The 13,176-nt window shown below is 48.9% G+C and overlaps 1 protein-coding gene across 2 annotated transcripts in view; it reads right to left on the bottom strand.

Annotated features, from left to right (window-relative positions):
- The window catches only part of SGPP2 (sphingosine-1-phosphate phosphatase 2), a 103,751-nt gene that overhangs the window by 75,888 nt on the left and 14,687 nt on the right, over window positions 1–13,176 (bottom strand). Inside the window, exon 1 of one of the 2 annotated variants that reach the window (XM_028510636.2) lies at window positions 7,369–7,632. The exons of the other annotated variant lie outside the window; for it this stretch is intronic. Coding sequence (XP_028366437.1) covers window positions 7,369–7,512 — 144 coding nt within the window. The 5' untranslated portion in view covers window positions 7,513–7,632. Of the gene's footprint in view, window positions 1–7,368; window positions 7,633–13,176 lie in introns of those variants that run through there. 2 annotated transcript variants of the gene reach the window in all.

The raw sequence follows: 13,176 nt of genomic DNA on the forward strand, positions 1-13,176 counted from the left end.
GCCCCCCAGTGTCTGAAATGGAAGCTGGGCACTCTGAGAGTCTCCAGGGGCCACAAGGAAGAGGAAGGAAGCGTGCTTTCTCTTTTTGGCCTGGCCTTTGCCATGTGGGATCTGATGATACAGTCATTTAGCAAGAAACCACAGGAACATAAACAGTTTGATGAAACCCAGAGAAAGGGAGTCCACCCACAGACGGCGACTGAATGCCGCAGGCTGTGTGCGGGGACCCGCCCGCAGCAGACCCTCAGCTCTGGGTTTCAGCTGAGCCCTGCCGCCGGGGCCCCACACCTCAGAGGCTTCCTCCCTACACGGGGGCCACAGCGCCCATGCCTGAGGATGCGGAACGCACTGAAAACGCCCCAGTGTGGGAACTGTGGTCCTCATTTCTTTTCCTAGAACACAGTTTCCAGGAAGCGCTGTGTGACCAGAACCAATGACCCTCCTGGTGTGTCAGAGATGGCCAGAGAAATGTGGGTTTGGGGCCTGGATAAGGAAGGGAACCAGACGAAGCTCAACAACCCGAGGCAACTGTCCACTTGCGAGGGTGATAAGGAGTCGGGAAAGCCTGGATGTGGAGACTGGAAAAAATGAAATGAATGTTTGGGGTCCTCACAGGCCTAATTCCAGAATGACAGGCAGATGCCCATGTACATAACCCCCCCACCCCCATCTCTCATGCATGCACATAAATGCACAAGCACACCAATGCACACACACTTCCTGCCCATCCTACATTCCCCGCTGTGACGGGAACCTGCCACACTAAGCCAGTTGAAATCTCAACTCCTTGACACACTGTCTGCCATGAAGGCTGCTCTGGTTAAAACAATGGCTTTAGTGTCACCTGTATCCTCAGAGAGGGCATTACTTGTAGAAATTCGGAATCTCAGGCCCCAGCCCAGACGTGCGGAGTCACTGGGAATTTGAGCCGGATTCCGAGGGGTGGGGGTGGCAGGCACATGCAAGTGTGAGAAGCATGAATCCGCATCTATTGAGGAAACGAATGTAACGTGTGAATGTGTGAGATGTTACTGCTCTCTCTGGGTCTGGGTGCACAAGTGAGGGGAAACCGCTTGAGGAGAAGAGAAAGCACTCAGTGAGGACGGCAAACCCAGGGACAGAGAGGGGAGGAGGGGTTGAGGCGGGGGAGAGGGAGGGACTGTTAATGGCTATGGGTTTCTTTTGGGGTGATGAAAGTGCTCTGAAATGGATTGTGCTGATGATCGCACAACTCTGTGAGCACACTAAAAAACAATGAAATAGGCAAACTGCATGGTACATGAATTATAGCTCAATAAAGCTGAAAAATATAAACAAAAACACTCAGGAGCCTTGGAAACACCAAACTAGTAACTTCTGACTCCTGACAGCACAAGAGGCCACCAGCAGAGCCAGGCCTTGAAGGGTGACAACGGGAGAGCCTGCTCTCTCGTCCCTGATTGGCATGGTTCGAGGGGCGTGTGAGGGAGCGGGGTGTCAGCACAGAAACACTGAGCTGGCCCCTGGTCTTCAGCCACATACGACTCGGTGCTGCCCATGGGCCGTCCGGGTCTGTGTCCTGACTCGGTCATTTAGGCACACCATTCTGACCTCCTCCAGCTGTGTCCTTCCACACAGAGCAAGGGAGGATGCCCAGTCTTCTAGAGCATTCTCTAGGCACTGCATGTGGAACCCCCGCATTCCCTGTCCAAGTGCCCCAGCCTAAACCTGGGCCCCACACAGGTCTTTGCCCCGGGTCTGCCCTCCCTAGTGTGGGTGATGCAGCAGGGTGCTGTCCCCAGATCCCAGGGCTGTCCCAGGCACTGGGTGGGGTGGGGGTCATTGTGTGGTCCCAGACAGGTGACAGACTGGTCCCCTGACTCTGCTACCTTCCAGCTGGAACTCTGGGGAGTCTGAAGATTCTAAATTTGACCCTAACTTTCCAGGTCACATAAAGATATCTGTCAAGGCAGGAGGTCAAAGTGCACTACACTAGTGCTTTGTTAGTTTAATAAATAACTTTTAAACACTTGGACCTATAGAATCTCTGTCTCCATCTGTGCACTTGCCTAAAAACCCTGCAGTTTTAGAGGTCAGTTATTTTTTCTTCTAAGTTTGTCAAGAGCTAAGTGAATATTTTTGGTCTTCTCTCTTGTGTGTTATATTTTATAGGTAATTATTAATTATTTACTAAAGGTCATCTTGTCTTCTCATAGCTTCATACATAATAAATACCAAGAATTTATTTTTGCTCCCAAACAGTACAGAAAGTTTTAAGATAAGAAGCATTTTATTTTATTTTTTTGAGAGACAGAGATCGATTTGTTGTTCCAATTACTTATGCAATCATTGGTTGCTTCTTGTATGTGCCCTGACTGGGAATTGAACCCACAACCTTGGCTTATTGGAATGACGCTCCAACCAATTGAGCTACTTGGCCAGGGCGATAAGAAGCATTTTAAATGTCTGCCTTTATATACCTCATACATGCAAACATGGTAGTTTTTATAAAAACAGGAAAACTAGGAGGTAAAAAATAATGAATAAAGGGGCTGCATACTATACGTTAATAAAGTTGAACGTTCCTCTTGGGCTATTCTTCTAAAGGAGAATGGAAAAGCAAATCCTCAAGAAAAAAATGAAAGCCACTGGACACTTTTTGAAAATAATAACAAACACCTTATATGGAACTTTGAGGGGGTCGGTGCAGGGGGGTGGGACTTAATGAGTTGAATCCTGAGAGCTTAAAGAATCGTTCATGGCTCCCGGTTTCTTCCTAACTAACAGTTTGGTGTCAGAATCTTAGAAAGGGCAACTTCCTGTCATCACATGCAACTCTCAATTGGAGCAGGAGAAGCAACCTTCCTTTTGCATCCTCTGAAAATACTCTGCTTTGGGAATGATTTTCATTCCCTGTGAGCCGTGAGGCAGAGGCCAAGTTCACAACTTTCCTTTGCCCTCCTGTGAGCGAACAGACGTCACCCGTGCCTGGTGCCAACCAAGCGGACTCCCGCTCGGACAGATTTCCAGAATAGGCTCCCCAGTCCTCACGCCTTCCCCCCGCCCAACCCCGTCATCTGGGTTCCTTGTGGGAATGCCATGGCTTTTGCTTTGTGCTGAGGATTAAGTTTAAATATAACAATTTGTATAGCATGTGCTTCAACATTTCAATCATTCTGGAAACTGGGGAGGTGGGGGATAATGATCTCAGATAAGAACGAATTGGTAAGTTGCCATACAGCTGCCCTGCCCAATATGGTAGACAGATGTGGCTGTTCAAATTTAACTAGATAAAAAAAAAGCAAACCAGTTACTCAGTTGTACCAGTCAGGCACATTTCACGTGCTCGACGGGCCCACGTGACTAATGGCTTCCAGTTCGGACAGAGCGGACACAGAATGTGTCCATCCTGCCCGGCAGTCCCATTGGATGTGCTGATCTGGGAGAATTTTCGTGTTTTCTCTATAGTCTCAGTGAGCCTTCTTTCACTCTCTCCGTAGTGGGTAGTGGGTATCATCACTTTTGCAACTTACAGCCATTTGTTCTTAAGCCCTAGAAGTATATAGGGATGTACTACCTACACAGCTTCACGGTTACACAGCTTTGTAATATACCAAACCCCACCAAATTATATATATTTAAAAGGGTAAATTCAGTGGTATGTGAATACCTCCATTTAGAAAATAAAACCTAATTGGTCACATATCCAGAAATAAGTTCATGAATCCCCCCTGGCAAGTACCACAGAACGGCCAGAATGACCTTATGCAAATGTAAGTCAGGAACGACCAGATCATATCTAATAGCAAACGGAACGATCACCTTCCACCCTCCAGGGGCTCCCGAGAGCTCGAAGGCTGAGAGGACCGCCCACGAGAGGCCACTTTCAAAGCTTATCGTAACATAGAGCCACAACTAACAAATCAGCCCTGGACTCCCTCCTCCCCATCCCCAGTTCTCCTGCGGCAGGTTTCCGCCTTAGCATCTTCTCTGCAGACACTGCCCCCAAGAGGAAGGGGGCGAACACTGATGTGGGCAATGAACAGCACGTGCCCTGGGGTGCCTGGGGTGTGTGCTCCCCCTTGTCTCTGAGAACAGCAGAAACCACCAGCTTCTTCTCTCTTCCTCTGGAGATTCTTGGCAGGTTAGAGACAAATCTTCCTGATTTGCATTGGCAAATGAGACACCAAGGAAACAGAAGTCTATCTTCTGGAGGTTCCCAAGGGACTTCCTCAGCGCAGGGGAACACGGGTGCTAAGTGTTAGAGAAAGTGATCACTAAAGGCACGGCGCTCTTTGGGAATAACCGAAACGGCCTTGGGCGCCCTCCGCAGAAGCAGCAGGGCAGCCCGCCGTGAAGACTTGGGTTTCAAGCCCTGCTCTGCCTCCCACCAGCCGTGGGGCTGGGCCTTGCGCCTGTTTCCCCAGCTACAGAAACTAAGATATCTATCTCACCGAGTTGTGAAAAACAAGTGTGGCCATGCACGTGAGGCATTTAGGGCCGTGCCGAGTGACTGTGAGTTGTTGATGACGATGATGGTGATGATAAAGGTGGTTGCTCCACCCCAGCGGGCACCAAGCAACGACCGAGAAGCAATGCCTTTCATAATATGTTCCTGCCGCTGTGCTCGGTGAACGTAAGAAGGTGCTTTTAAATGTACGTCCCCGCCTCATTATTCTTTTCCTTCCCTCCCTTCCTCTCATTTAGTTAAAAGAATGGGATATTTCTTTTCGTTTACTTTTAGTACCCTTGCAATGCCATCTGTGTCAAGCCAGAGGCACAGAGCTGAGAGGCTGCGGTCCATGGGGAAGCAGCAGGCACTGCGTTCTGCCCCTGAGATAAGAGGAGGGGCAGCTGTGTGCGGAGGCGGCTGTGACTCCTGGGACAGCCAGTGCTCAGTGCCCCAGCCCCTCGGAGGTCTGTTCCACGATTTGTAGGCCAGGCACAGATCATGCAGAGCGCTCAGGCTTTTGGGGCCCATCCGAATAAGTTTCTATGCACTTACTGACCTAAATAAAGAGGTGGCTGGATAGCGCCATGCATGGTCACAGGTGTTTTCTAAATATTAATATGACTTTCAGAGTAGTCACCATCAATGGGGTGAGGAAGAGATTATCATTATTTTTTTTTAGGTCATCCATAGAAAAATACACTAATCATTTAATAGGGCACATCTTTTCCTTCAAAACATTCCCCAGGTGGTTGATTTCACAGGTACCCTGAAAATGAGTTCTGGGAAGTTGTTTTAGTGGGGAGTTTTGTTCTGTGGAGTCTCTGACTGCAGCTTCCCTCCCCCCTTCTATTTAGCCTGGTTTTTATTCATTTGCTACTTCTTATTGAAGTGAAGAAACGGGAGGGAGTTGAAATTCCAGTTGATTAAGAGAACAAGAATGCATTTAGTCAAATACACAAATGAAACGTTAGGAAAGAAATACACAAAGGAGTTGATCTTCATAAATAAATATAAAATAAACCTCAAAAAAAAAGAAAAAGAAAGAAAGAAGGAAAGGAAAGGGAAGGGAAGGGAAGGGAAGGGAAGGGAAGGGAAGGGAAGGGAAGGGAAGGGAAGGGAAGGGAAGGGAAGGGAAGGGAAGGGAAGGGAAGGGAAGGGAAGGGAAGGGAAGGGAAGGAAAGGGGAAAGGGAAAAAAACTTGCCACCCTATTTATCTGGAGAGCTGTCAGGACTGCCCGGAGAAACATCTGCACTAGAGTTTGAATTCTGGGACACACGAGGAAGGCCAGAGAGGAAAGTAAGGTCCTTCTTCTGTCTTTCTCTTCTAGCATGAGCAAGGCTGGCACTGCCCTCCCCACCCCAGGAGTCAGGGGGTGCGGCAGGAGAGACCTGGCACCAGAGGCGGAACCCCCCTCCTGGTTCCTGGGAGGGGTCTGCTGGCCACGTCTTCCCCAGCACACCTGTGTTCAAAAGAATGGCACCATCAGCTAAGCAACTAGATTTCCACTGAATCATCATGGACCCTGGCTGAAACTGAAATCTGCCTGTTTGGGAGCGGGGACCTGCCTGCCTGCCTGCCCACGATGACAATTGTTCTGTCCTCAGCTATGCCCAGTTCATTTCCAAATAATGATATAGGTAGAAAATGGCAGGTGATGACTATGGGGAAGGTGAAAAGAGAAACAAGAGAAGGGTGATCTCTTTGAGACGTTCCCACAAATGATGTATTCCTATTAGGAGAGCTTCCATGATCTCAAAGCCTTCAGTCCTGGGAAGGGCAGGCTCTCTCTGCTGCCTGGAGGCTAACCAGATGGCCAGTGTCACCTGCACCTGCCAGGCGTGTGGTGCTAAGAGATGACACAGGACTGCGGAGCAATCAAGGAGTTCTCGCTCAGTCTTAGAGGAGGCAGACATGGTCGACACCACAGGAGAAACCAACATTGATATTTTATATCATTATTTTTCTTAAGTGTGTGAAAGATTACTTTTAGGTTAAAGTTCGTGACACTGACAATATTTGGTCATTTTGATATATGAAACAGTGATTTATTTAAAATTTTGAATTTATTGATTTTCAGAGAGAGAGAGAGAGAGATCAATTTGTTGTCCCACTTAGTTATGCGCTCATTGGTTGCCCTGACGAGAGATCGAACCCACAGCCTTGGCGTATGGGGATGATGTCCCACCCAGCTGAGCTACGTTGCCAGGGCTAGAATGGTGATTTCTTAGGGTTCAACCCATGACTACAGAGCTTCTCCTTTATTTTTTATCGACATATAACTGACAGGTAACATGATGTTAGTTAAGACCCACAGTGACACACTCACTTTGGTCCGCAAGTAACCAGTTTCTTCAAAATTAGTTGCCAGGATTTTCAGACTCCCGGATTCCAAACCCTCTTTTGAGACTCGAAGTCTGGCGACAGCGTGCGTTCAGCAGGTCTTGTGGCGAGAACCGGCTCACTCTCAGAAGGGCTGCCTTCCTCAGGACAAGGGAGGTGTTCTCCACAGCCGTTGGAGCCCCCAACCTGACCAGAGCTGCTTCTCCCTGGCCCAGGACAGCTTCTCAGTCTGAGGGCGGTACCTAAACCAGGCCGCGGTTGCTGGGTCCTCTCCCAGAGTGTCAAGGCCGGCCATCGATATGCCAGAAGGCTGCCTGGGTTAATGGGGAGCCCACTTCCCTTCTCCTCCTTGCTACCTCCCAGAGAAGGTTCGTCTGCCCACGGCCCCATCCGGGCAGAAGAGGGGAGAGACAAGACGGAAAGTGCAGTGGGAAGGCGGCGCTCACGCAGGACCACATTTGCAAAATCCCCAGGGACGGAAACTCTACAACCGCTGTCTCTAATCCAGTCCCCATGCTCAGCAGCCTTCCCTGTCAGGAAATCCTACCATAAATAACCCAAATCCTTCACGCAGCTTAAACCCATTTCCTCTGACTCTCTGCTCGCTGGAGATGGGGAACAGCTGGTCACCGTCCTCTGTACCAAGTTCTTTGTCAACTGGATGATTGGATTCTGGCTCCGGACCACTGTCATAATTAGGAGTCTGACCAGTTCCATATTGTGCCGTCTGCAAAAGCATGTCGAATAGGAAGAGAAAATGTTGAGCCTGCTGTGCTTCGGAAGTCTGCCATCAGGGGAGCGCGGTCCCTCGCCATGCCACCGGGCTGTTCCCAGTTCAGAAACGTGTAAATGGGAGTTTCTGCATGGAAAACAAAATGTTGTTCTGAGGCTACCCCTGCCATGTGAGCATAGCATCCAATGACGAGAAGGTTCTCTAAAAGCCAGCAGGAGAAATAATACCCAGAGTGAGCATTTACACAGTGCTTCCATGACCTGCATTATCATCTCAGATGCAATGTACAGCAAGGTGCTGAGGTAGGAACCAGGATTTTTCTTGCTTTGCAGGTAAGGAAACTGAGCCACCCAGAGCTGACTTGTCCAAGTTCATGCATTGGTGTAGAAGTGTTCAAATGCAAGCTCCCGGAGCCCAGAGCCTGTGGCCCCTCAGCCACCCCTCCACTCTGCCCATAAACCTGGTGCCCGTGAGTCCGGGCAGCTCACCATGTGGAATACGGTCCCTTTGTTTCAACACCCACCCTTGGCCAGCAGAGACCAAGAAGTCATGGCAAAAATCAGGTGCTGCGGTCCTGTCACAGCACAGAGGGACCCTCTATGGCATAAACATTCAGATAAGCTTGATGTCACCAATGTTGAATTCTTCTCATGCACAGAGTCCTGGGTGAGACCCGGGGCCTCCCCTTAGATGTAGACAGTAAGTGCCCCCCAGTCCCAGTGGAATGACTGTTCCCAAGTATGTGCAGCAGAGTCTGACCCGGCTCAGAGGCCAGCTTCCACCAGATATCACCTGGCCACGTCCTGCCTCAGTGTCCCCAGCAGTAAAGTGGAGATGACAGAAGCCCCTTCCTGGTGGCGTTGGAGGCATGTCTCCATCCCCCTCACCCGTTATCCCCTTGCCCAGCCGTGCTTCCTCTCTGCACTTGCTTCTAATCATGGTCCTTGTCCTGCCACCTTCGCTTGCCCGTAAGCTCAATAGTGCTTCACTCCCCACTCTCCCCAGTGCCAGCTCCGCACACGGCAGTGCTCATTCGTATCGGGGGAAGGACTGTGTTGTCATTAGGAGAATTAGATAAAACTGCCTATGTAAAATGCAATTAAGCTCAGTTCTTCCCACTTCCTATAGTTTTCTCCTTGAAGTGGAACCATGTGTGGTCACAAATCTGATCTATCAGCATTGGATCCCCCTGTGGTTATGTGATGGTCCCTCCTCCTTCTAGTGTGCAGCCTCGGCCTGGACACCAGGGTTCCTCGCTGCCCAGAGCAATAATACCTCCTGAAAGCCCCGGTGGCTCAGTCTTTTCAAAGCACAGCATCAGGCAGTGCGGCTTTACTTTCTGTGCTGCTTCAGAATGGCTTCTACCCTAAACTTTGGGCCACCAGAGTTATGTTCTGAATGGTTGCATTGAGACATATCAAATTGGGCCTTCCCTCTGAGAGTTTGTGGCGGCACCCATGAGAAGCTGCCCCAACCATTTCTGGGGGTGTCCTGAGGGTTTCTACCCTGGGGACCCTAATTGTTCTCCTTTGCTCTGGAAGGTTCTAGACCAGGAGCAGCAAATTCAAATGCCTACATAGGTCCAGCAAGAAGGGACACAGATGAGCAAAGCCATTGCGGGTGCGAGACAGGCGGGTTGGCGGACTCCGAGGGAGCCTGCCCCGGTCCAGGGAGGTGAGTGTGCCTGGAAACCCGCCTCCCGTGGTGTGCAGCGTGCAGGCCGATGCCGCTCCATGCCCCATGTTCTTAAAAATAAATAAATGAACAACAACAAAAAAAACCCATAAGCCAGAAAATCTGGAAAGGGCTCCCTAGAAAAACCGTGTGTGAAAAAAGCTTGTATGGGGCCAACATTGGGACCTCCGGGCCCTGCTTTGGGACCTCGGTTTTGTGGTTAAAGAAGGACCACCGCCCAGGCCCGGCTGGTCTCAGCAGTGACCCTCAGTTGCCGTCTTCACCCCGCACAGATGGCCATTACCCATGTGGGGCTGTATAGGGATCCCCTTATTCTCACGACTCTGACGCAGTCCAGGGAAAAGGAGACCAGGGCACGTCCTCCTTCTCCTGGTCACTGAGGAGTCAGCGCTGTCCCGGGCCAGGCTGGGGGTTGGGCCAGGGGTCGACAGGAACTCCCACACCCACACACTCAAAGCTTTCTCTTGTGACTCATGCACACAATTTCTTTTCCTGTTTTTAAACTCCCGTATGTTCTAGTCTTAAGCATGAAATCTATATGTCATATGCTGTAATAAAAAAAGGATTTTTTCACATATGATGTCCACATTTATTGTTTAAAATCTGAGAACGTCAGCTGAACTCATTCTATATGTGGTACGTTTCAAACCCTCCAAGAAAGCTAAAGAGCAACTTCTTTCAAAATGTCCACTTAAGAGTTTTCTTACGGGGAACGAGGAAAACTGAGGAAGATCTTGCTCCGTTTCATTGACCGTTGATGACCTTGGAGGGCTTGTCTCCTTGGCACCTACATTACGTTCACGTGTGTCCCTGTGTCCCCTGGTGGACTGAGGGCTCTTCCAGGGCCTGGGGCAGCGGCCGTTCCCACTGCGGGGTGCTCAGAGTCCAATCCGGGGCCTGACGTGTTCTTAGGAGCCCCCCTAGACACTGGCTGAACATTAACAGTGTTATCTCAGAGCAAGAAACACTCTGAAAGGCACTTTCCACAACTCAGCAAGCTCCCAGGAACTTGACCTTGGGAAAGAATTTTGATGGCAAATGACTGGACGCCATAAACTACCAAAAGGAAGCACCCAAGGAATGTAAAATTTAATACACAGCCATGTAAACCATACCATGAGCCCAAGTTTTCGGGTAGAAGCCATGCAGATGTGGCACAGAAAGACCACCTGTAGGGTCCAGCACTCCTCCTCCCCTGCCACCCATGCCCTACTGCATGATGCAACTCGTTCTAGAAAACGCCTGTTGGATCAACACAGCAGCGGGGGTTTAGCAGTGGGGGGAGCAGGAGCTCTGCTGGTAGTGAGCCGCCAGACACAGTAGAGAAGTTAGTGTTCGAGGGCTCACGTGACACCAGCAGGAGGTGTTCAGTACACCTCCCGACGGCCTTCTGTGCGTTTCGGAACTCTGGGAGGTGCATGTGATCATTTCCCCCACATCACACATAAGGAAACCAAGGCGAGAAGGCTTATGGGCTGGGCCCAAGGAGATGTGGTTTGGGAGTGTAAGGAGCAAAGCACGCTCTTAGCCCATTCATTCTGCTGCCTCCTCCAAAGTCCAGTCCGTGGCACACGCAGACCTACTGCAGGGGCAGTGCGGCCCTGCAGGGCTCCCTCAACCCAACCACCTTGGCCAACACCTCCCAAACCAATGGTTCCAGAAATAAACACCAGAAAACAAACTTGACCAAACCTGCCCCTGGCAGCACTCTGATCTGCCGAGGCTACTGGGGAGAAGCAGCGGTGGGAGGAGCAACAGGAAGGCCCATCCCTGCTACCTTCTCTCCAGGTGGCCCTTTGTAAGGCCTTTGCTTCAATAATAAAATAAGCCAAAAGCTTTTTTTTTTTTTAATGATGCACAGGGCACAGCCAGGTATAATTTTATTTCAAAACATAGTACTTCTGCTTTACAAGATAATCGCCATTCTGGTGATATATTTTCACTTTGGATATTGTGACAATTGTTAGGGGAGAAACTACTCAAAATGTCATTTGCCTTTTAACTGTGGGTGTTTTATAAAGGTCACGAGCTGCAAATGCGCCAGTTCCTCCCGAGGTGTCCCTTAGCACAACACTCTGATTCAATATGCAGTCACTCTGATTGCAGGCTTGTTCGCGCAGGCCCCGCTCTGACTGATCTGCCGATTCTTGCTGGGCTTGCAGTGGAGAGCCTCCCAAAACCCAGCACTGTAATCGGTGCCTGCTCCGACGGGGGAGGAAGTCCAGGGCCCTCTGAGGCAAATCTCTCCGGCATTGCTCTATTTTATTAGACTCATAAACTGCTAGACACTTCAGAGTTCACACATGAGCCGAACCACACGGTGCAAGAAGAATCTACTTGTTTTTTCAACATGTTTCATGTTTATCCAAAACAAACTAATTTAGTTTAAACCCTAGGAACTAACTGACTAGTTTATGTGTTAAAGCGTATTTACATAGGTCAGCACCTTCTATGATACTGGTATGTATGGACACTTGAAGATAAGCTGTACCATGACGTTGTCCCGTGTTTTTCTGTGCTTAGGAACAACACCCCCCCCACCAAGCCAAAAGGCCAGGGAAGGCGGGAGTTGGAAGACACTTTTAAAATATGCTAGTGCAAAGAGCCTACTTGATAATATTTTTATATTTGCTAGAAGCAGTAAATGTGATTACATCATGACAGAGACTAAGTATCTGTCATAATGAAAGCTTGGTCCAACAAAGAAATTCTCTTTTAACTCATCCTTTTATAAGATTAAAGGAGATTTTAGAAAAAAAACACCCCACATATGATCCTCTCCTTAGACACAGGAAAAGAATTCAGTACAGCTCAGTCTTGGTTCATGAGAACGTCCCTTGGCAAACAAACTCTAAAAGGGAGGGGACGCTACATCAAACATCGTGCTCTGCAGTGACACCCCAGTGCCGTTCCCCTTAAGGTCAAGGTCAAGGGCAAGGACATCTGCCTCCACCACTGCTACTCTGCCCAGCGCTGCTCAGGTCCTTGTCTGTGCGGTAAGGCGGAAAACAAAATAAACGAATGAAAGGCACAGGACTTGAAAAGGAAGAAATCAAATGTGACGTTTTCCCACTGCTTTCACAGCAAACACAAAGAAATGAGACGATTTGGTAGAATGAATCCAAGTGTGGCCAGGTTGCCAAATCAACACTTAAGACTCAACCGCATTCGAACGCACCAGTCGATACAGCATAAGGATGTCAGTGACCCCCAAGTTAACCCAGAGCTTTAACGCAACTCCAATTAAAATCACATTAAAATCCATATCACCTGCAAATTGTTTTACATTTGTTCAGGAAAGTGAAAAAAGTCATATTCTTAGAATATTCATTTTTTAAAAAAGAAAACGTCTATTCATTCAGTTTTTGAAATTCGTAATTATGCTTTATTTCAAAATAAAAATTGATAAATTCCAGTGCCATCCCATTGAGAACCACATCGAACTCGGGCAGTGGGGGCTGCCATGCCCCTGAACTCAACCTGCCTTAGGACCTTTTTACTCTCGTCACTATCACCAGAGTAAGAGAAACTGAGATCCGTCAATCACAACATGTTCCCAAGGCATCGCCAGCAGGTGACTAAAGAGCTAAAACCACTTCAAATTGTTTGGGCCCAAAACAACAAAAAGAGATCTTCTAAAAACCACTCTGAAAGAAACAACAAAAGATGCTTGCCGAACATTGACTGATGGGGGAGGGTGATAACACTTAACATCTGCTTCTCTTAAGACTTTTCTAAACTCCCTAATAATAATACACTTCTGGCCGGGAAAAGAAGAGATCTTTAGGGGCTGAAATCTTTCCCTGTGTTAAGATATTCCCATTGGTGCAAAAGGACATTATGCATGTTAAGCTGTTGGCGTGTCACGTGGTTGTTTGGACAGAGTAGGAACCTGTGATTTATCATCTCACGTGGTGGTTTTTAGGCAGAGGCGTGGAGGGAGCCATCTTGTTTCATCTCCGAAGGCCTGGCCAG

The sequence above is a fragment of the Phyllostomus discolor genome, chromosome 4 (genome assembly GCF_004126475.2).
Source record: "Phyllostomus discolor isolate MPI-MPIP mPhyDis1 chromosome 4, mPhyDis1.pri.v3, whole genome shotgun sequence".
NCBI classification, from domain to species: Eukaryota; Metazoa; Chordata; class Mammalia; order Chiroptera; family Phyllostomidae; genus Phyllostomus; species Phyllostomus discolor.